Consider the following 24,245-nt stretch of genomic DNA (forward strand, 5'->3'; position numbering starts at 1 on the left):
ACCCGGGGCTCGCAGACTTTATCCCCATTTTACAGATGAGGTCACCGAGGCCCAGAGAAGTTGAGTGACTCGTCCAAAGTCACACTGCTGCTAAGTGGCGGAGCCATATCAGTCGATCCATAATATTACGGTGTGCAGAGCATTTTTACTCGTCCCCCTCTCCATCCCCCCCATCTTACCTCCTTCCCTTCCCCACAGCACCTGTATATATGTATATATGTTTGTACATATTTTTTTTACTCTATTTATTTAATTTATTTGTACATATCTATTCTATTTATTTTATTTTGTTAGTATGTTTGGTCTCTGTCTCCCCCTTTTAGACTGTGAGCCCACTGTTGGGTAGGGACTGTCTCTATATGTTGCCAATTTGTACTTCCCAAGCGCTTAGTACAGTGCTCTGCACATAGTAAGCGCTCAATAAATACGATTGATGATGATGATGATATGTTTGTACATATTTATTACTCTATTTGTTTTACTTGTACATATCTATTCTATTTATTTTATTTTGTTAGTATGTTTGGTTTTGTTCTCTGTCTCCCCCTTTTAGTAGGGACTGTCTCTAGATGTTGCCAACTTGGACTTCCCAAGCGCTTAGTACAGTGCTCTGCACACCGTAAGCGCTCAATATATACGATTGATTGATTTACTGAGTGCTTGGGAGATTACAGCAGAGTTGGCCGATTCATTTCCTACCCACGACGAGCTAGACGTCTTCAGAAAATGTTCTTCATAAGATGGGTAGTAAAGGCACTGAGCTGACAATCGTTTGCGTTTTCACTCATTCAATCGTATTTATTGCGCACTTACTGTGTGTAGAGCACTTGGGAGAGGACAAAATAATAATAATAATAATAATAATAATAATAATGGCATTTGTTAAGCGCTTGCTATGTGCAAAGCACTGTTCTAAGTGCTGGGGGGGATACAAGGTGATCAGGTTGTAATAATAATAATAATGGCAAACAGTAAACAGACACATTCCCTGCCCACAACGAGTTTACGGTCTAATGGGGGAGACAGACGTTACTATTAATAAGTATACAGGTATGTACATAATCAATCAATCGTATTTATTGAGCGCTTACTGTGTGCAGAGCACTGTACTAAGCGCTTGGGAAGTACAAGTTGGCAACATTATAGAGACAGTCCCTACCCAACAGTCTAAAAGGGGGAGACAGAGAACAAAACCAAACATACTAACAAAATAAAATAGATACGTACAAGTACATATGTACATAAGGGCTGTGGAGCTGAAAGAGGCATATCCACAAACTGCTAATGAGAGTCACATATTTTAGTTTATTTTTTTTTAACTCCGTGTCTCATCGCTGCTACGGCACCCAATTCCCTTGCCAGTGAGTGAATCTCCTCCCTGCCTCCATCCCCACGCTCACGTTTCTCACGCAGACACCTGGGGAAAACTTGGACAAATGCATCGTAACTATTAAAATAAAATGACTTTTAAAAAGGAAAGTAGCATTAAATGTTTCTGAGTTCTTCATCAGGGAGTGTGTCTGTTCTTGGATTGTACTCTCTCCAGTCCAGTGCTCTGCACACTGGTAAGCACTCAATAAATTCGACTGAACGATCACTGTCACTGAAAATCCCGATATCTGGATTTAGGTTATCCAGAGGTGAAGGGAATTTGAAAAGCGTGTCATTAAAAGTGAAGCTACCTGTGATTTTAGCTCAGAACTGAGTTCAGAGCTCTGAGGGGAAAGCACAAGGACATACACTAATAGAATAATTGTGGTACTTGTTAAGCACTTACTATGAACCGAGCACTCTACTATGCTTTGGGGTGGACACAAGATAATCGGGTCTCGAATGGGGTTCACAGTCTAAGTAGGAGAAGGACGGGTATTGAACTAATATCGATTTACGTTGCTCCCGGTAAAATTGGAGGTTATCTAAATTAGAAGTCTCCACCTGGGGAATACGCTTTTGTGTGACTCCCTCCACTCTCCTCCGGGGAAAAGTTCAATCCTAGGGAGATGATAACAAAGGTTCTTCGTCTGGGGTGGTCCCCATTACTCTGAAGATACTAATGACGGCATTTGTTAAGCGCTTACTATGTGCGAAGAACTGCTCTAAGCGCTGGGGGGGGGGATACAAAGCGATCAGGTTGTCCCTCGTGGGGCTCACGGTCTTAATCCCCATTTTACAGATGAGGTAAGAGAAGTTAAAGTGGCTTGCCCAAAGTCACACGGCTGATAATAATAATAATGGCATTTATTAAGCGCTTACTATGTGCAAAGCACTGTTCTAAGCGCTGGGGAGTATCTTGAGCACTTTCTCTTTGTCAATCACTGTGCTAAGCCCTGGGTTAGATCCGGGATGATCAGATCGGACACGGTCCCCGCCCCCCACGGGGCTCAGATCTAGGAAGCACCGATCAAGAGGAAAAGTGAAAAAATCACCACCCGAAGCTACGGCACCCCCGCTTAAGAGCGGGGACGAGGCGCTAGGCGAGATCTGAGAAACGGAAAGATCCTCTACTTCCATCCGCCGCTCTCCAAGCCGGCCGGCTCCTTGCGCGTGCCGAATAAACGAGAAGACGCGTCGACGACGGGTCCGAAGACGTGCCCGGGGATGACCGAAGTCCTGTCCCGAGAAGACCCGACCCGAAAACCGACGTTCATTTCGTTGGCGATGCTCGCTCACCCCGAGAGATTGGTGTGAAACCCCGAGCCCAGACTTATTTCGTCTCCAGAATGAATCCTCCGATGCTCGATGAGGGCGGAGCGGGTCCTAAAGGCCTTGCCGCACTCATTGCATCCGTAGGGTTTCTCTCCCGTGTGAGTCCTCTGATGCTTCACGATGGAAGAGTGGTGACTGAACGCCTTTCCGCACTCCTTACACTGGTAAGGCTTCTCCCCGGTGTGAATCCTCTGATGTTCGGCGAGGTGCGTGTTCTGCTTGAAGCCCTCTCCGCATTCGCTGCAGCGGTACGGTTTCTCTCCGGTGTGAACCCTCCGGTGCTTAACGACGGTCGAGTGGCGACTGAAGGCCTTTCCGCATTCGTCGCATCTGTAGGGCCTCTCCCCCGTGTGGATTCGCTGATGCTGAATGAGGGTCGAGTGCTGACAAAAAGCCTTCCCGCAGTCGCTGCATTTATAGGGCTTCTCCCCGGTGTGGATGCGCTGATGCTCGATCAGGTGCGTGTTCTGCTTGAAGGCTTTCCCGCATTCGTCACATTTGTACAGCTTTTCTCCCCCGCGGGGCCCCCGGTGCGCGACGACGCTCCCGGACGCTTTGCCCGGCTCGCTGCGTTTGGACGGTCGCTCTCTCGTGTGCGTTCGCCTGTGCTTGAAAAAGGTGGAGTGGCGGCTGAACGCCCTGCCGCACTCGCCGCACCGGTAAGGTTTCTCTCCCGTGTGAATTCTCTGGTGCTCGATGAGGTGAGAATTCTGCTTGAAGGCCTCCCCGCAGTCAGCACAGCGATAGGGCTTCTCTCCCGTGTGAACTCGCCGGTGCTTGATAAGGGTCGAGTTGCGGCTGAATGCCTTCCCGCACTGACTACAGTCATAGGGCTTCTCCCCAGTGTGAATCCGCCGATGCTGAATGAGAGTCGAGTGGCGGCTGAAGGCTTTCCCGCATTCGCTGCACTTGTAGGGCTTCTCTGCCGGAGAAGTTTCCGGCCTTTCAGGGAAGCCCGGGCTCGGTTTGAAACCTTTCCCCAAATCGCGACACTCGTAGGTCCCCTCGCTGGTGGAGGTTTCCGCGGGGACGCCTTGGACATCTCTTACAGCGCTGGTCAGTTTTCTCAGACTTCCCCCGGAGGGATTTCTCCACCGCCGGACGTCGTGCTCACGGGTTTTCCCCGCCCCGGGAGCCGGAGGAATATTCTGTGGGGGTTTTCCCGGGAAGGCTCCGCGCGGATCTGCTCCTTCGGAGATCTCCTCCTTCGGGGGGACGGACTCCGTAGTCTTCCTTTCGGTTTGACAGTCTGCGTGGAAAGGACAGAGGTGTCAGTTCTGCGGAACAGGGAAGGGAGCGAGGATTAAGGAGGATGGGTAGATCCCGCAGGCGTCTAAACCGGCAAGCGGACTATCGGAGTCTACGCTCCGCTCCCCGCCGGCTCCGTGGATCTTTGACGTGAACCGGTGCGAATTGGATTCTCGTACACTTCAATTGTGAGCCCTCTGTGGGACTAAATTGGGTCTAAATTCCCCCCTTTCCCACCACTTTCCTTCAACCATATTTACTGAGCGCTGACTGTGTGCAGAGCACTGTACTAAGCGCTTGGGAAGTCCAAGTTGGCAACATAGCGAGTCGGTCCCTACCCCACAACGGGCTCACAGTCTAGAAGCAGCGTGGCTCAGTGGAAAGAGCCCGGGCTTTGGAGTCAGAGGTCATGGGTTCTTAGTACAGTGCTCTGCACATAGTAAGCGCTCAATAAATACGACTGATGATGGGTTCAAATCCCGGCTCCGCCAGTTGTCAGCTGGGTGACTTTGGGCAAGTCACTTCACTTCTCTGGGCCTCAGTTCCCTCCTCTGCAAAATGGGGATTAAGACTGTGAGCCCCCGTGGGACAACTTGATGACTCTGTAACCTTCCCAGCGCTTAGAACAGTGCTTGGCACATAGTGAGCGCTTAATAAATGCCATCATCATTATTATTATTATTAGAAGGGGGAGACGGACAACATGTGGACAGGTGTCAAGTCGTCGGAACAAATAGAAATAAAGGTAGATGCACATCATTAATAAAAGAAATAGAATAGTAAATATGGACAAGTAAAATAAATAAAGTGATAAATCTGAACCAACATATACAGGTGCTACGGGGAGGGGAAGGAGGTAGGGCAGGGGGGATGGGGAGGAGGAAAGGAAAAAGGGGGCTCAGTCTGGGAAGGCTTCTTGGAGGAGGTGAGTAAGCACTTAATAGATGCTACTACTATAACTGCTTCTCTGTCGATCAGGGGTACTTACTGAGCACCTGAACTGAGTACTTGAGAGTACGACGGAGTTGGTAATTGTAATTGGTTGCCAATTTGTACTTCCCAAGCGCTTAGTACAGTGCTCTGCACATAGTAAGCGCTCAATAAATACAATTGATGATGATGATGATGTTGGGCAGGGGAAGCAGCAGTGCTGTGCGAGTGGAAACGGGTATCGAGGCGCTCTGAGAAATCCGGGCCCAACCGTGTAAGTTGAGGCAGGACGGAGGGAATAGAGGATGGGGAAAATGAGGGATTGGAAATGCTACGATTTTAGTAAGGCTCTGAATAATAGAGAATTCATTTAATCGTATTTATTGAGCGCTTACTGCATGCAGAGCACTGGACTAAGCGCTTGGGAAGGACAAGTTTGCAACCTGTGAAGCAAGCAAGCAACTTGTGAGGCAAGCAGCGTGGCTCAGGGGAAAGAGCCCGGGCTTGGGCGTCAGAGGTTGTGGGTTCTAATCCCGGCTCCGCCGCTCGTCAGCTGCGTGACTTTGGGCAAGTCACTTCACTTCACCGGGCCTCAGTTCCCTCATCTGGAAAATGGGGATGAAGACTGGGAGCCCCACGTGGGACAACCTGATGACCTTGTATCTATCCCAGCGCTTAGACAAGTGCATGGCACTTAGTAAGTGCTTAACAAATGCCATCATCATTATTGTTATTAAAAATAACAATATTAATAATTGCGGTATTTGTTAAATGCTTACTATGGGCCGAGCGCTGTACTAAGTGCTGGGGTAATAATAATAATAATAATAATGATGGCATTTGTTAAGCGCTATTCTAAGCGCTGGGGAGGTTCCAAGATGATCAGATTGTCCCGTGTGGGGCTTAATCCCCATTTTACAGATGAGGTCACTGAGGCACAGAGAAGCCAAGTGACTTGCCCAATGTCACACAGCTTACAATTGGCAGAGCTGGGATTTGAATCCATGAGCTCTGACTCCAAAGCCCGGGCTCTTACCATTGAGCCACGCTGCTTCTCAAGAGATCAAAAGAAGTAATAATAATAATAATAATAATAATGGCATTTAGTAAGCGCTTCCTATGTGCAAAGCACTGTTCTAAGCGCTGGGGAGGTTACAAGGTGATCAGGTTGTCCCACGGTGGGCTCACAGTTTTAATCCCCATTTGCCAGATGAGGTCGCCGAGGCCCAGAGAAGGGAAGTGACTTGCCCAAGGTCGCACAGCTGACAATTGGCGGAGCCGGGATTTGAATCCATGAGCTCTGACTCCGGGCTCTTCCCACTGAGCCACGCTGCTTCTCCGGAGATCAAAAGAAGTAGTTACAAGATCATCATTTGTAAGTAGGAGGGAGAAAATGGATCCCCATTTTCCAGATGAGGAAACTGAGGCCCAGAGGAGCCAAGTGGCTCGCCCAAGGTAGGCGGCAAAGCCGGGATTAGAACTCAGGGGCTCTGACGTCCAGCCCCGTGCTTTTTCTACTGTTTTTAGGATGGGGTGGGATGGGACGGGGGGCCACCACAAACATGGGGCGGTGGCGAATACCGTATCGGTTCCTGCGGAGGCGAAGGCTTCCCAAGTCTTCCCGGGATGGAGACGGGCCGACACGAGGCGGGATTGGAAGGGCCGCTCGCGCTGCTCCCGGGATCGCCGTGTCCTCTGCGACCCCTTCCTGTCCAGGGGCACAGGCAGGGACCTGGAACAGGGAATGGGATAAGCCGTGAGGGTTGGGATGGTCAGAGGTGTTCTCTGGAAGTCCAATTACAGATATCATTCATTCATTCAATCCTATTTATTGAGCGCTGGCTGCGTGCAGAGCGCCGGACTAAGCGCTTGGGAAGTACAAGTCGGCAGCATCTAGAGACGGTCCCTAAAGTAGGCTCCCCATCTTCATCATCATCATCATCAATCACATTTATTGAGCGCTTACTAAGTGCAGAACACCGTACTAAGCGCTTGGGAAGTACAAATCGGCAACATATAGAGACAGTCCCTACCCAACAGTGGGCTCACGGTCTAAAAGCAATCAATCAATCAATCAATCGTATTTATTGAGCGCTTGCTGTGTGCAGAGCACTGGACTAAGCGCTTGGGAAATACAGTTGACAACATATAGAGACGGTCCCTGCCCAACAACGGGCTCACAGTCTAAAAGGGGGAGACAGAGAACAAAACCAAACATACTGACAAAATAAAATAAATAGAATAGATAGGTACAAGTCAAATAAATAAATACATAGAGTAATAAATATGTACAAATATATATACATATATACAGGTGCTGTGAGGAAGGGAAGGAGGTAAGATGGGGAGGATGGAGAGGGGGACGAGGGGGAGAGGAAGGAAGGGGCCATCAATCAATCAATGGTAACTGAACGCTTACGCGCAGGGTGCTGTGCTACACCCTAGGGAGAGTAATGACAATAATGATGATAATATTAATAATAATGATGGCATTTGTTAAGCGCTTACTATGTGCCAAGACTGTTCTAAGCGCTGGGGGGATCCAAGGTGATCAGGTTGTCCCACGTGGGGCTCACAGTCTTCATCCCCCATTCAGCGTGGCTCAGTGGAAAAGAGCCCGGGCTTTGGAGGCAGAGGTCAGGGGTTCAAATCCCGGCTCCTCCAGCTGTCAGCTGGGTGGCTTTGGGCAAGTCGCTTCACTTCTCTGGGCCTCAGTGGCCTCATCTGGAAAATGGGGATGAAGACGGGTTCTCTGGGCCTCAGTGACCTCATCTGGAAAATGGGGATTAAGACCGGGAGCCCCCCGTGGGACAGCCTGATCACCTTGTAACCTCCCGAGCACTTAGAACGGTGCTTTGCACATAGTTAAACGCTTAATAAATGCCATTATTATTGAGAAGCAGCGTGGCTCAGTGGAAAGAGCCCGGGTTTTGGAGTCTGAGGTCATGGGTTCAAATCCCGGCTCTGCACTTGTCAGCTGTGTCTCCATCCCCCCCATTTTTACCTCCTTCCCTTCCCCACAGCATCTGTATATATGTTTGTACATATTTATTACTCTATTTATTTATCTTACTTGTACATATCTATTCTATTTATTTTGTTAGTATGTTTGGTTTTGTTCTCTGTCTCCCCCTTCTAGACTGTGAGTCTGCTGTTGGGTAGGGACCGTCTCTATGTGTTGCCGACTTGTACTTCCCAAGCGCTTAGTACAGTGCTCTGCACACAGTAAGCGCTCAATAAATACGATTGATTGATTGACTGTGTGACTTTGGGCAAGTCACTTCACTTCTCTGGGCCCCAGTTACCTCATCTGCAAAATGGGGAGTAAGACCCACGTGGGACAACTTGATCACCTTGTAACTTCCCCAGCGCTTAGAACAGTGCTTTGCACGTAGTAAGCGCTTAATAAACGCCATTATTATTATTCTTCTTATCCCCATTTTAAAGATGAGGGAACTGAGGCCCAGAGAAATGAAGTGACGGGCCCAAAGACACCCAGCTGACAAGTGGCAGAGCTGGGACTAGAACCCAGGACTCCGGCTCCCAAGCCCGGGCTCTGTCCCCTGAGCCACGCTGCTTCTCTATCTTGTACTTCCCAAGCGCTCGGTACAGTGCTCTGCACATAGTAAGCGCTCAATAAATACGATTGATGATGATGGGATTTGTTAAGCGCTTACTCCGTGTCAGGTAGTCGTCTAAGACACTGTGGCAGACCACGGCGTGGCCGCCACGAGCTCCTCCGATGTGGGACTATCCGTGAGCCCGTTGTTGGGTAGGGCCCGTCTCTGTATGTTGCCAGCTTCCCAAGCGCTCAGTCCAGTGCTCTGCACACGGTAAGCGCTCAATAAATACGATTGAACGGACGAACGAACCCGAGCGCCGGTCGACGGGTCGGCTCCGAAGCGGATTTACTTGTACACATCTATTCTATTTATTTTATTTTGTTAGTCTGTTTGGTTTTGTTCTCCGTCTCCCCCTTTTAGACTGTGAGCCCGCTGTTGGGTAGGGACTGTCTCTATATGTTGCCAACTTGGACTTCCCGAGCGCTTAGTACAGTGCTCTGCACACAGTAAGCGCTCAATCAATACGATTGATGATGATGATGATGACGTGGGAGGAGGATCCTGAGAGACGGGCCCGGGACAACGAGGACATCTTTTAGACTGTGAGCCCACTGTTGGGTAGGGACTGTCTCTACATGTTGCCAACTTGTACTTCCCAAGCGCTTAGTACGGCGCTCTGCGCATAGTAAGCGCTCAATAAATACGATTGATGATGATGATGACTGTCTCTATATGTTGCCAACTTGTATTTCCAAAGCGCTTAGTACGGTGCCTTGCACACAGTAAGCGCTCAATAAATGACTGTCTCTATATGTTGCCAACTTGTATTTCCCAAGCGCTCAGTACGGTGCTCTGCACACAGTAAGCGCTCAATAAATACGATTGATTGATTGATTGATTGAGGGTGAAGCGGAGAGGCCAGAGGAGTTTGGAGTCTCATTTGGAGTCTCGGGAGGGGGTTCATTGACGGCCAGGAGAAGACGGGCACCGGAGAGGCAATGGATGGCGTCGTGTCTTTCCCACCTAATCCTCTCCCATCCTCCGGCACCAAAATCTCACCTCCCTCGGTCACCGTGTTGGTTGGGAACGTGTCTTGGCTTCCTGTTCTACAGGATCTCCAAGCGCTTAGTCCAAGCGCTCCACAAATACGACTGAACGAAGGGCACTTACTAAGAATTTCTCCTCTCGCACCCACTGCTTGGGTCCGTCCAGCTCCCGCTGCAAAGCCTCCAGCAGGGCCACGGCCTGCTCCCCGCTCTGGGGGCGCTGGACTCGCACCCAGGCCCCGGTGTCGGCGGGCAGGATGCTGAGGAACTGGTCCAGGACCAGCAGGTCGAGGATCTGCTCCTTGGTGCGGCGGTCGGGCCTCAGCCACAGGCGGCACAGCTCCCGCAGCCGGCCCAGGGCCTGGCGGGGGCCAGACGCCTCCTGGTAGCAGAAGTGGCGGAAGCGCTGCCGGAAAAGCTCGTCGTTCCCGTGTTGGGGGGCTTCTGGGCCCCAGTCCTCCTCCAGTTTCACTGTCAGAAGGCCCTCCTGCTCCCGGGGGGCCTGGGGCTCCAGGGCAGCCCCCCGCCTCCACTCGGCCATCGTCCACAAGGACGGCGGGACCCCTCCGGCCTCCAGCTGCCCGGTGCCGCCCAACCTCTCTCTGCCCCTGCTCTCCGGGCTCCGTCTTCAAGGCTGCCGGGGGAGAGAACGAGGCCTCCTTTCAGACACCCAACCGGACAGAGCATCAGAAGGACCTGGGTTCTAATCCCCGTCCCGCTACACGTCTGCCGTGTGCTCCTGGGTGAGTCGCTGGGCCTCAGCTACCTCATCTGTGAAATGGAGACTCAATCCCCGTTCCCCCTCTTCCTTAGACTCGGAGCGCCATGTGGGCCAGGGACTGCATCTGACTAGTCTTAAAAATGATTTTTGTTCGGTGTTTGCTGTGTGCTGGCACTGTACTAAGCACTGGGGGAAATACAAGATCTGATAGGGAGAGGCAGAGAGGGACAGGGAGAGGCAGGGCAGATGGAAACAAAGGGAGAGATGGAGACAGAGATAGAGAGATGGGGATAGAGAGAGACAGAGGTAGGGAGAGACAGGGATAGGGAGATAGAGACAGAGGCAAAGAGAGACAGAGATAGAGACAGGCAAAGGGAGACAGAGAGACAGGGATAGAGATACAGATACAGAGAGAGACAGGGATAGAAATGTAGAGACAGGCAGAGAGAGAGGAAGACAGGAAGAGACAGGGATAGAGAGAGACAGACAGAGGCAGAGATAGAGACAGAGAGAGACAGAGGCAAAGAGAGGCAGAGAGACAGGGGTAGAAATATGGAGAGAGAGAGACAGAGGCAAAGAGAGGCAGAGAGACAGGGGTAGAAATATGGAGAAAGAGACAGAGAGAGACAGAGGCAGAGAGAGGCAGAGAGACAGGGGTAGAAATATGGAGAAAGAGACAGAGAGAGACTGAGACAGGAATAGAAAGACGGAGACAGACAGATATAGAGAGGCAGGGATAGAGGCAGACAGAGATAGAGAGGCAGGGATAGAGACAGAGGCAAAGGAAAACAGAGAGACAGGGTAGAAATATGGAGACAGAGAGAGACAGAGATAGAAAGGCAGGGATAGAGAGAGACAGAGAGACAGGGATAGAGACAGAGGCAAAGAGAGAAAGAGAGAGATGGGCAGAAATATGGAGACAGAGGCAGAGAGAGACAGACAGAGATGGAGAGGCAGGGATAGAGAGAGACAGAGATAGACAGGGACAGAAATAGAGGCAAAGAGAGACAGAGTCAGAGAGAGACAGGGATAGAAATATAGAGACAGAGACAGAGAGAGACAAGGGTAGAACTAGAGAGACAGAGACAATGAGACACAGAGATGGAGAGACGGGTAGAAATAAACAGAGGCAAAGAGCGACAGATAGAGACAGGGATAGAGAGATAGAGACAGAGGAAAAGAGAGACAGAGGTAGAGACAGGGATAGCGATCTAGAGACAGGCAAAGAGAGACAGAGATAGACAGAGGCAAGGAGAGAAAGAGACAGGGATGGAGAGATACAGAGGCAAAGAGAGACAGAGATAGAGATATATAGACAGGCAAAGAGAGACAGTTATAGAAAGATACAGGGATGGAGAGATAGAGACAGAGATAGAAAGAGACAAGGATAGAGATACAGAGATAGAAAGAGACAGAGGAAAAGAGACAGGGATAGAGATACAGAGACAGGAAAAGAGAAACAGGGATAGAAAGAGACAGGGATAGAGATCCAGAGACAGAGATAGAAAGAGACAAGGATAGAGATACAGAGAGAGAGACAGGCAAAGAGAGACAGAGATAGAAAGAGACAGGGATGGAGAGATAGAGACAGAGGAAAAGAGACAGGGATAGAGATATAGAGACAGGTAAAGAGATACAGGGATAGAAAGAGACAGGGATGGAGAGATAGAGACAGAAATAGAAAGAGGCAAGGATAGAGATACAGAGAGAGAGAGACAGGCAAAGAGAGACAGAGATAGAAAGAGACAGGGATGGAGAGACAGAGATAGAGGAAAAGAGACAGGGATAGAGATACAGAGACAGGGATAGAAAGAGACAGGGATGGAGAGATAGAGACAGGCAAAGAGAGACAGGGATAGAAAGAGACAGGGATGGAGAGCTAGAGACAGAGATAGAAAGAGACAAGGATAGAGATACAGAGAGAGAGACAGGCAAAGAGAGACAGAGATAGAAGGAGACAGGGATGGAGAGATAGAGACAGAGGAACAGAGACAGGGATAGAAAGAGACAGGGATGGAGAGATAGAGACAGGCAAAGAGAGACAGGGATAGAAAGAGACAGGGATGGAGAGATAGAAACAGAGATAGAAAGAGACAAGGATAGAGATACACAGAGAGAGAGAGGCAAAGAGAGACAGAGATAGAAGGAGACAGGGATGGAGAGATAGAGACAGAGGAACAGAGACAGGGATGGAGAGATAGAGACAGGCAAAGAGAGACAGGGATAGAAAGAGACAGGGATGGAGAGCTAGAGACAGAGGAAAAGAGAGACAGAGACAGCAAAGAGAGACAGAATGAGAGACGGGGTAGAGAGAGAGAGACAGGAAGAGACGGGGATAGAGAGGCAGAGGCAGGGGGATAGAGCGTCCCGAGCTTTGGCGCGGACTCACGGCTGCGGGAGCGCTGAGCGGGCCGCCGCTCCTGGAGCGGCACTTCCGGGACCCTCTAGGCCTCCGGAGGCCTCGCCGTCTCGGTGTCCGGGCCCCCGCCTGAACGGCCGAGGAGGGTCCACGCGTGACGTCACTCCGCCCCCGCTCCGGCGGCCAATAGCCACACGCGCCGCCGGAGGGGGCGGGGACAAAAGGCACGTGACCATCGCTGGCGCGTGACGTCACCAGGGGCGGGGCCTGATCGGGGGCGGGGCTGCTGCTGTCAATCATCCGCGCATCCAGTAGTGTTTATTGAGCGCTTACTGTGTGCAGAGCACTGTACTAAGCGCTTGGGAAGTACAAGTTGGCAACACATAGAGACGGTCCCTCTCCGACAACTGGCTCACAATCTAGAAGGGGGGAGACAGACAACAGAACAAGGTGAAAAAAAAAATTCATATTTATTGAGCACTCACTATGTGCAGAGCACTGCACTAAGCGCTTGGAAAGGACAATAAAGCACCTGTATTCATTCATTCAATCATATTGTGCGCTTACTGTGTACTAAGCGCTTGGGAAGTACAAGTCGGCAACATCAAGAGACGGTCCCTACCCAACAACGGCCTCCCAGTAAATGAGATGCCTGTTTCCACTTATAATAATAATAACAATAACAATAATAATAATAATAACAACAATAATAATAAAATTTATCATTCTGAAAAGCAGCGTGGCTCAGTGGAAAGAGCCCGGGCTTTGGAGTCAGAGGTCGTGGGTTCAAATCCCGGCTCCGCCCATTGTCAGCTGGGTGACTTTGGACGAGTCACTTCACTTCTCTGGGCCTCAGTGACCTCATCTGGAAACTGGGGATGAAGACTGGGAGCCCCCAGTGGGACAACCTGATCACCTTGGAACCTTCTCTGCGCTTAGAACAGTGCTTTGCACATAGTAAGGGCTTAACAAATGCCATTATTATTATTATTAATTAATTAATAGTGCTTGGCACATAGTAAGCACTTAACAAATGCCACTATTATTATTATTATTAATTAATTAATAGTGCTTGGCAAACAGTAAGCGCTTAACAAATACCATCATTATCATTATTATTATTACCTCAGCGCTTAGAACAGTGCTCGGCACATAGTAAGCGCTTAACAGATACCATCATTATCATTATTATTATTACCTCAGCGCTTAGAACAGGAATTGGCACATAGTAAGTGCTTAACAAATACCATCGTTATCATTATTATTATTATTACCTCAGCGCTTAGAACAGTGCTCGGCACATAGTAAGCGCTTAACAAATACCATAATTATCATTATTACTATTACCTCAGCGCTGAGAACAGGGCTTGGCACATAGTAAGCGCTTAACAAATACCATAATTGTCATTATTATTATTACCTCAGTGCTGAGAACAGTGCTTGGCACATAGTAAGCGCTTAAGAAATACCATAATTATCATTATTATTATTACCTCAGCGCTTAGAACAGTGCTTGGCACATAGTAAGCGCTTAACAAATACCATAATTGTCATTATTATTATTACCTCAGCGCTTAGAACAGTGCTTGGCACATAGTAAGCGCTTAAAAAATACCATAATTATCATTATTATTATTACCTCAGCGCTTAGAACAGTGCTCGGCACATAGTAAGCGCTTAACAGATACTATAATTATCATTATTATTATTACCTCAGCGCTTAGAACAGTGCTTGACACATAGTAAGCGCTTAAAAAATACCATAATTATCATTATTATTATTACCTCAGCGCTTAGAACAGTGCTCGGCACATAGTAAGCGCTTAACAGATGCTATAATTATCATTATTATTATTACCTCAGCGCTTAGAACAGTGCTTGGCACATACCATTTCACTTCTCTAATTAATTAATTATTAATTTATAATATTAATTATTATTAAGCACTTACTATGCGCAAAGCAAACAGTGCTTGGCACGTACCATTTCACTTCTCTAATTAATTAATTATTAATTTATAATATTATTTTATTATTAAGCACTTACTATGTTAAAGCAAACAGTGCTTGCCACATACCATTTCACTTCTCTAATTAATTAATTATTAATTTATAATATTAATTATTTTATTATTAAGCACTTACTATGTGCAAAGCAAACAGTGCTTGGCACATACCATTTCACTTCTCTAATTAATTATTAATTTATAATATTAATTATTTTATTATTAAGCACTTACTATGTGCAAAGCAAGCAGTGCTTGGCACATACCATTTCACTTCTCTAATTAATTATGAATGTATAATATTAATTATTATTATTAAGCACTTACTATGTGCAAAGCACTGTCCTAAGCGCTGGGGCAGATACAAGGTAATCAAGTTGTCCAGCGTGGGGCTCCCAGTCTTCACCCCCATTTTCCAGGAGAGGGAACTGAGGCCCAGAGAAGCGAAGTGACTTGCTCAAGGTCACACAGCTGACCAGTGGCGGGATTAGAACCCACGACCTCGGACTCCCAAGGCCAAAGAGAACATCGATTAAGCAGCCAAAAGTTTAATCTCTGCGTTGGCCGGGAATCGAACCCGGGTCAACTGCTTGGAAGGCAGCTATGCTCACCACTATACCACCAACGCCACTCTAACCTGAATCCCCTTCATTGCTTTAACAAAGAAGATCGGATCCCATGAGTCTGTGATTTTATTTTTTGGGGGGCTTATGGAGAAGTTGAATGAATCATCTCTCCCCGTCCTAACCCGCCCTTGGGCCGGGCGAGTTTTCCCCAAACAGGCCCGGCTGCTTTATTAATCCATTCAGTGGTATTTATTGAGCGCTTCCTGTGTGCAGGGCACTGTACTAAGCGCTTGGGAAGTCCAAGAGACGGGCCCTACCCAACAGAGGGCTCACAGTCTGGAAGGGGGAGACAGACGACAAACCAAAACATATTAACAAAATAAAATTCAAAAACAGCACTGTTCTGAGCGCTGAGGTAATAATAATAATAATAATGATGATATTTGTTAAGCGCTTACTATATGCCAAGCACTGTTCTAAACGCTGAGGTAATAATAATAATAATGGTATTTGTTAAGCGCTCACTATGTGCCAAACACTGTTCTAAGCGCTGAGGTAATAATGATAATTATGGTATTTGTTAAGCCCTTACTATGTGCCAAGCACTGTGGTAATAATAATAATAATGGTATTTGTTAAGCGCTTACTATGTGCCAAGCACTGTTCTAAACGCTGAGGTAATAATAATAATAATGGTATTTGTTAAGCGCTTACTATGTGCCAAGCACTGTTCTAAGCGCTGAGGTAATAATAATAATAATGGTATTTGTTAAGCGCTTACTATGTGCCAAGCACTGTTCTAAGCGCTGAGGTAATAATAATAATAATGGTATTTGTTAAGCCCTTACTATGTGCCAAGCACTGTTCTAAGCGCTGTGGTAATAATAATAATAATGGTATTTGTTAAGCGTTTACTATGTGCCAAGCACTGTTCTAAGCGCTGAGGTAATAATAATAATAATGGTATTTGTTAAACGTTTACTATGTGCCAAGCACTGTTCTGAACGCTGAGGTAATAATAATAATAATGATGATGGTATTTGCTAAGCGCTTACTATGTGTCAAGCACTGTTCTAAGCCCTGAGGTAATAAAAATAATAATAATGATGGTATTTGTTAAGCGCTTATTATGTGCCAAGCACTGTTCTAAGCGCTGGGGAGGTAACAAGGTGATCAGGTTGTCCCATGGGGGTTCCCAGTCTTCATCCCCATTTTCCAGATGAGGTCACTGAGGCCCAGAGAATAATAATAATGATGGCATTTATTAAGCGCTTACTATATGCCAAGCACTGTTCTAAGCGCTGGGGGGGTTACAAGGTGATCAGGTTGTCCCACGGGGGGCTCCCAGTCTTCATCCCCATTTTCCAGATGAGGTCACTGAGGCCCAGAGAATAATAATAATGATGGCATTTATTAAGCGCGTACTATGTGCCAAGCCCTGTTCTAAGAGCTGGGGAGGTTACAAGGTGATCAGGTTGTCCCACGTGGGGCTCCCAGTCTTCATCCCCATTTTCCAGATGAGGTCACTGAGGCCCAGAGAAGTGAAGTGACTTGCTCACAGTCACCCAGTTGACAAGTGGCGGAGTCGGGATTAGAACCCACAACCTCTGCCTCCCCAGCCCGGCCTGTTTCTGTCATATAAATTAATATTTATATTTATATCACATAAATGCCACCATGATCATTCTGACTCTGTGACTCAGTTACCTCATCTGGAAACTGGGGATTGAGACTTTGAGCCCCATGTGGGACAGCGTGGCTTAGTGGAAAGAGCACGGGATGGGGAATCATTGGTCCTGGGTGCGAATCCCTGCTCCTCCCCTTGTCTGCTGTGTGACTTTGGGCTAGTCACTTAGGTTCTCTGGGCCTCAGTTACCTCATCTGGAAAATGGGGATGAAGGCTGTGAGCCCCCCGTGGGACAACCTGATCACCTTGGAACCTCCCCAGCGCTTAGAACAGTGCTTGGCACATAGTAAGCGCTTAACAAATACCGTCATTATTATTATTATTATTACTTCAGCGCTTAGAACAGTGCTTGGCACATAGTAAGCGCTTAACAAATACTATTATTATTATTACCTCAGCACTTAGAACAGTACTTGGCACATAGTAAGTGCTTAACAAATACCATTACTATTATTATTACCTCAGGGCTTAGATAGTAAGCGCTTAACAAATACCATTATTATTATTATTATTACCTTAGCGCTTAGAACAGTGCTTGGCACATAGTAAGCGCTTAACAAATACCATCATCATTATTATTATTATTACCTCAGCGCTTAGAACAGTGCTTGGCACATAGTAAGCGCTTAACAAATACCATTATTATTATTATTATTACCTCAGCGCTTAGAACAGTGCTTGGCACATAGTAAAGGCTTAACAAATACCATAATTATTATTATTACCTCAGCGCTTAGAACAGTGCTTGGCACATAGTAAGCGCTTAATACCATTATTATTATTATTACCTCAGCGCTTAGAACAGTGCTTGGCATATAGTAAGCGCTTAACAAATATCATCATTATTATTATTATTACCTCAGCGCTTAGAACAGTGCTTGGTACACAGTAAGCGCTTAACAAATACCATCATCATTATTGTTATTATTACCTCAGCGCTTAGAACAGTGCTTGGCACATAGTAAGCGCTTAACAAATACCATTATTATTATTATTATTATTATTAACATTATTATTATTATTACCTCAGCGCTTAGAACAGTGCTTGGCACATAGTAAGCGCTTAACAAATACCATCATTATTATCATTATTATTACCTCAGCGCTTAGAACAGTGCTTGGCACATAGTAAGGGCTTAACAAATACCACAATTGTTATTATTACCTCAGCGCTTAGAACAGTGCTTGGCACATAGTAAGCGCTTAACAAATACCATTATTATTATTATTATTACCTCAGCGCTTAGAACAGTGCTTGGCACATAGTAAGGGCTTAACAAATACCATAATTGTTATTATTACCTCAGCGCTTAGAACAGTGCTTGGCACATAGTAAGCGCTTAAAAATATCATCATTATTATTATTATTATTGCCTCAGCGCTTAGAACAGTGCTTGGCAAACAGTAAGCGCTTAACATATACCATCATTATTATTATTATTATTACCTTAGCGCTTAGAACAGTGCTTGGCAAACAGTAAGCGCTTAACGTATACCATCATTATTATTATTATTATTATTGCCTCAGCGCTTAGAACAGTGCTTGGCACATAGTAAGCGCTTAACAAATACCATCATCATTATTATTATTATTACCTCAGCGCTTAGAACAGTGCTTGGCACATAGTAAGCGCTTAACAAATACCATAATTATTATCATTACTCTCCCTGGCTCCTCCGCTTGTCAGCTGTGTGACTTCGGGGAAGTCATTTCACTTCTCTGGGCCTCAGTGACCTCATCTGGAAAATGGGGATGAAAATTATGAGCCCCACGTGGGAAAACCTAATCACCTTGTATCACCCCCACCCCGCCCGCGCTTAGAGCAGTGATTTGCACATAGTAAGCGTTGAACAAATACCATCATCATTATTATTAATAATAATTAATTATTAATTACTACAGCCTTCCACCTCTCTGGGAATGGCCCAAGTTGAAACCTTCAACTTGTACTTGTACAGCCAACTTGGACTTCCCAAGCGCTTAGTACAGTGCTCTGCACACAGTAAGCGCTCTATAAATACGATTGATTGAGGAATGAAATAAAAAAGAATAACTGTCAGAAGTGGGATTCGAACCCACGCCTCCAGGGGAGACTGCGACCTGAACGCAGCGCCTTAGACCGCTCGGCCATCCTGACTTGAAAATTAAGGCCTCAGAGCAACACACAACAGGGTCTGTGACTTGGATTTGTGTTCTTATTATTCATTTATTCATTCAATCGTATTTATTGAGCGCTTACTGTGTGCAGAGCACTGTACTAAGCGCTTGGGAAGTACAAATTGGCAGCATATAGAGACAGTCCCTACCCAACAAGGGGCTCACAGTCTAGAAGGTGAACATATATTAAAATACCCATAGCATATGGCAATATTGTACTGCACTAGTAATTCAGAGAACTAACTTGTGAGTACAAGTGTGTGTGTGAATAATAATGATAATAATAATAATAATAATGGCATTTGTTAAGCGCTTACTATGTACAAAGTACTGTACTAAGCGCTTGGGTAGTACAAGGTAGCAACACATAGAGACAGTGGGTCTAGAAGATGAACATATATTAAAATACCCATAGCATATGGCAATGTTGTACTGCTCTAGTAATTCAGAATAACTTGCGAGTACAAGTGTATGTGTGAATAATAATAATAATAATGGCATTTTTTAAGCGCTTACTATTTGCAAAGCACTGTTCTAAGCGCTGGGGAGGGGAAACAAGGTAATGAGGTTGTCCCATGGGGGACTCACAGTCTTCACCCCCATTTTACAGATGAGGGAACTGAGGCTCAGAGAAGTTAAGTGACTTACCCAAGTGACTTCCACTGAGTCACGCTGCTTCTCCAAATAAAAATGATGGTATTTGTTAAGCACTTAGTATGTGCCAGGCACTGTATTAAGTGCTGGGGAGTATACAAGCAAATTGAGTTAATATTAATATAATTATTCTTAGACTATAACATAATATATTATAATATAATATAACATAACACAACATAATAATATATAATATAATATAATATAATATAATGTAATATAATATAATATAATATAATATAATATAACATAACACAATACGCTGTGACATAATAGATAATATAATATAATATGATATAATATAATATAATGTAATATAATATAATATAACAATCATAACATATCACATTATATATTATATTATATTATATTATGCCATATACTACATGCATCATATTGACATTAATATGATTATTGATGATATATGAACATTATATTCTACATTGCATATATTATATTATAATATAATATTATCAATATTAAATAATGTTGATGCTTGCAATATTAACGCAATTAAATAAGTGATTAAATTTATTAAATTGATAAATTGATAATTAATGAATCATTAATACAAGCAAGTTGAGTTAATAATATTATTATTATTAAGATGAAGTCTGTGAGCCCCACGTGGGACAACCTGATCACCTTATATCTTCATCCCCATTTTACAGATGGGGGAACTGAAGCCCAGAGAAGTGAAGTGACTTGCCCAGAGTCATTCAGCTGATAAATGGGGGAGCGGAATTAGAACCCATGACTTCTGTTAAGGCTTTTGGCGTTAGGACGGGGAGGGAAACAGGCACTTAAGGAATAATAATAATAATAATGGCATTTATTAAGTGGCTACGGCCACGGTAGGGACTGGAGCAGGGCGAATGAATAAATAGAAAACATTTTCCTGCCTTTGGAAGAAGGATTTGCGGAAAAACCAAAAAAAAAAAAAATACAATTTGCCGAAACCCGGGACCTTTAGATCTTCAGTCTAACGCTCTCCCAACTGAGCTATTTCGGCCCACTTTCCCAACACTACTCCTCCTGTTTTAGGAAATTGAAACATTGAGATTATTCATTTATGCCATAGTATTTATTGAGCGCCGACTGTGTGCAGAGCACTGGACTAAGCGCTTGGAAAGTACAATTCAGCAGGAAAAAGAGACAGTCCCTGCCCACACCGGGTTTACAGTCTAGAAGAGGGGGGACAGACCTCAAAATCAATCAATCAATCAATCAATTGTATTTATTGAGCGCTGACTGTGTGCAGAGCACTGTACTAAGCGCTTGGGAAGTCCAAGTTGGCAACATATAGAGACAGTCCCTACCCAACAGTGGGCTCACAGTCTAAAAGGGGGAGACAGAGAACAAAACCAAACATACTAACAAAATAAAATAGAATAGATAGGTACAAGTAAAATAAATAGAGTAATAAATATGTACAAACATATATACATATATAGCCATTCATTCATTCAATTCATCCATTCAATCAATCGTATTTATTGAGCGCTGACTGTGTGCAGAGCACTGGACTAAGCGCTTGGGATGTACAAATCGGCAACAGAGACAATCCCTACACAACAACGGGCTCACAATATGGAAGGGGGAGACACACAACAAAACAAAACAAGGTTGTGTCGAAAGACATGTGAGAGCACTGCCTCATATCCTCTTGAAGGATTTCTGCTCAATAATAATAATAATAATAATAATAATGGCATTTATTAAGCGCTTACTATGTGCAAAGCACTAGCCTGTCCACCAAAGTAGCACTTAGTTCAGTGCCCGGCACATTACAAGCGCTTAACAAATGTCATAATTATTACTATGATTATTACCAGTTAATAATAATAATAATAGCATTTATTAAGCGCTTACTATGTGCAAAGCCCTAGCCTGTCCGCCAAAGTAGCGCTTAGTTCAGTGCCCGGCACATTACAAGCGCTAAACAAATGTCATAATGATTACTGTGATTATTACCAGTTAATAATAATAATAATAATGGAGTTGCCAACTTGTACTTCCCAAGCGCTTAGTACAGTGCTCTGCACACAGTAAGCGGTCAATAAATACGATTGATTGATTGATTGATTGATTGATTACCAGCGCTTAAAACAGTGCTTGGCCCTTCTAGAGAAGCACCGTGGCTTATTGGAAAGAGCACGGGCTTGAAAGTTGCGGGTTGTGGGTTCTAATCCCGTCACACACTTCTCAGCTGTGTGACTTTGGGCAAGTCACTTAACTTCTCTGAGCCTCAATTCTTTCATCTGGAAAATGGGGATTAAGACTGTGAGCCCCGCGTGGGACAACCTTTCATTCATTCAATCGTATTTATTGAGCGCTTACTGTGTGCAGAGCACTGGACTAAGCGCTTAGTACAACCTGATAACCTGGTATGTCCCCCACAGCTTAGAACAGTGCCTGGCACGTAGTAAGCGCTTAACAAATACCATCATCATCCACAAATACCATCATTATTATTGTTATTTATTCCGAGCGTGGACCAAAAAACAGATTCCATGGTCTCCCGAGACAATTTAATAAACTCTTAACAAATGTCACAATAATGGCTCAGTGGAAGGAGCCCGGGCTTTGGAGTCAGAGGTCATGGGTTCAAATCCCGGCTCCGCCAATTGTCAGCTGGGTGACTTGGGGCAAGTCACTTCACTTCTCTGGGCCTCAGTTCCCTCATCTGGAAAATGGGGATTAAGACTGTGAACCCCATGTGGGACAACCTGATGACCTTGAATCCCCCCAGCGGTTAGAACAGTGCTTGGCACATAGTAAGCGCTTAATAAATACCATTATTATTATTATTAATAATAATCTTCCTCTTCCTCCGGCCCTAACTGATGTGCACTACAAAAAAATAGAGAAAGGAGGGTTTAGGAAGGGCCCGGCTAGCTCAGTCGGTAGAGCATGAGACTCTTAATCTCAGGGTCGTGGGTTCGAGCCCCACGTTGGGCGCGATTTTTTTTTGCTAGCTAGGCCTCTCTGGAAGAAGTATTTTGCGAGTTCCAAACTTCCACCCATTCCCAACTGCTTCCCATCCCATCTCTTTGGCCCTCTCCCACCGCAAGCGAGGATCTGGGACACAGACTGGGCGTCTGATCTTCTTATATTTTATTCATTCCGTCGTATTTATTGAGCGCTTACTGTGTGCAGAGCACTGTACTAAGCGCTTGGGAAGTCCAAGTTGGCAACATCTAGAGACGGTCCCTACCCAACAGTGGGCTCACAGTCAAGAAGGGGGAAGACAGACAATAAAACAAAGGCAAGTACTACTACTCCAATGCTTAAAACAGTCCTTGATACATAGTAAACATCGTATACACGTAATTTCAAAAGAAACGTATATTTAATGAATAAATATTACTACAAAGAAATCAGAAAAACCTACGGTGAATTGTAGGAGGGATTTTATTATAAAGAAAAATATTTTCAGTTCCCTGGTGGTCTAGTGGTTAGGATTCGGCGCTTTCACCGCCGCGGCCCGGGTTCGATTCCCGGTCAGGGAAATTCAATTTTTACCATTCATTCAATCGTATTTATAGAGTGCTTACTGTGTGCAGAGCACTGTACTAAGCGTCTGGAAAGTACAATCCCAGATTAAACCACTGACAGCCCCTAAACACGTCCGAATTCCCCTTTTGCCTATTTGATCTTTTTGGAAATTGAGTGGACGCCAGCTCACTACAGTCTCCATTAAGAACTCATTAATCAGAGTGAGCCAAGGGAGAGTCAAATATGTGTCACCATGATCTTGCCCACCAGAAGAAAGTAGGAATAGTAGGAAAAGTATTTACCAAGACTTACTGTGTGATGATTTGACACGTTTTGTTTTGTTGTCTGTCTAGACTGTGAGCCCGCTGTTGGGTAGGGACCGTCTCTAGATGTTGCCAACTTGTACTTCCCAAGTGCTTAGTACAGTGCTCTGCACACAGGAAGCGCTCAATAAATACGATTGAATGAATCGAGTGGGAGAAGAGGAAAGGGAGGCTTAGTCAGGGAAGGCCTTTTGGAGGAGAAGGCCTTCGATAAGGCTTGGGGGAAGGAGGGGGAGAATAATTGTCGGATTTGAGGAGGCCGGACGTGGGTGAGGAGACCAGATAGACGAGATTGAGGCCCAGTGAGGAGGTCAGAATTAGAGGAAAGAAGTGAGAAGGCTGGGTTGTAGTGGAAAGTAGTGAGGTGAGGTGATTGAGGGCTTTAAATCAATCAATCAATCAATCGTATTTATTGATGAGATTGAGGCCCAGTGAGGAGGTCAGAATTAGAGGAAAGAAGTGAGAAGGCTGGGTTGTAGTGGAAAGTAGCGAGGTGAGGTGATTGAGGGCTTTAAATCAATCAATCAATCAATCGTATTTATTGAGCGCTTACTGTGTGCAGAGCACTGTACTAAGCGCTTGGGAAGGACAAGTTGGCAACGGTGAGGAGTTTCTGTTTGATACGGAGATGGATGGGCAACCACTGGAGTCTTTTTGAGGAGTGGGGGGTCATGTCCTGAACGTTTTGGAAGATAAACGATCCAGGCTGCAGAATGACGTATGGACCGGAGTGGGGAGAGACAGGAGGCTGGGAGGTCAGCAAGGAGGCTGATCAATCAAT

The 24,245-nt window shown here is 45.6% G+C and overlaps 1 protein-coding gene and 4 non-coding genes across 5 annotated transcripts; 2 read left to right on the top strand and 3 right to left on the bottom strand.

Annotated features, from left to right (window-relative positions):
• Positions 1 to 2,319: 2,319 nt before the first annotated feature.
• On the bottom strand, positions 2,320 to 10,298 carry LOC119922260 (zinc finger protein 883-like). Its single transcript, XM_038742225.1, has 4 exons — positions 10,260 to 10,298; positions 9,618 to 10,127; positions 6,466 to 6,616; positions 2,320 to 3,955 (listed from the first exon to the last, which is right to left on the bottom strand). The coding sequence occupies exons 2-4, from the start codon at positions 10,032 to 10,034 to the stop codon at positions 2,667 to 2,669; spliced, it is 1,857 nt and encodes a 618-aa protein (XP_038598153.1). The 5' UTR covers positions 10,035 to 10,127; positions 10,260 to 10,298; the 3' UTR covers positions 2,320 to 2,666.
• A 4,836-nt stretch (positions 10,299 to 15,134) lies between these two features.
• Positions 15,135 to 15,206, bottom strand: TRNAG-UCC. The gene has a single exon. It is a non-coding gene; the product is annotated as a tRNA-Gly (tRNA).
• Positions 15,207 to 18,886: 3,680 nt separating this feature from the next.
• Positions 18,887 to 18,969, bottom strand: TRNAL-CAG. Its single transcript has one exon. It is a non-coding gene; the product is annotated as a tRNA-Leu (tRNA).
• Positions 18,970 to 22,531: 3,562 nt separating this feature from the next.
• On the top strand, positions 22,532 to 22,604 carry TRNAK-CUU. The gene has a single exon. It is a non-coding gene; the product is annotated as a tRNA-Lys (tRNA).
• Positions 22,605 to 23,083: 479 nt separating this feature from the next.
• TRNAE-UUC lies at positions 23,084 to 23,155 on the top strand. Its single transcript has one exon. It is a non-coding gene; the product is annotated as a tRNA-Glu (tRNA).
• The last annotated feature ends 1,090 nt before the right edge of the window (positions 23,156 to 24,245 follow it).

Source organism: Tachyglossus aculeatus, unplaced genomic scaffold (genome assembly GCF_015852505.1).
Source record: "Tachyglossus aculeatus isolate mTacAcu1 unplaced genomic scaffold, mTacAcu1.pri scaffold_101_arrow_ctg1, whole genome shotgun sequence".
NCBI lineage: Eukaryota > Metazoa > Chordata > Mammalia > Monotremata > Tachyglossidae > Tachyglossus > Tachyglossus aculeatus.

Coding starts and splice junctions, on each gene's coding strand:
- LOC119922260 (XM_038742225.1), bottom strand. CDS start 10,034: ATGGCCGAGTGGAGGCGGGGGGCTGCCCTGGAGCCCCAGGCCCCCCGG. Junction 6,617..9,617: donor TGCGAGAGGAGAAATTCTTA/GTAAGTGCCCTT, acceptor TCCCTGTTCCAG/GTCCCTGCCTGTGCCCCTGG. Junction 3,956..6,465: donor CCTCCGCAGGAACCGATACG/GTATTCGCCACC, acceptor CTTTCCACGCAG/ACTGTCAAACCGAAAGGAAG.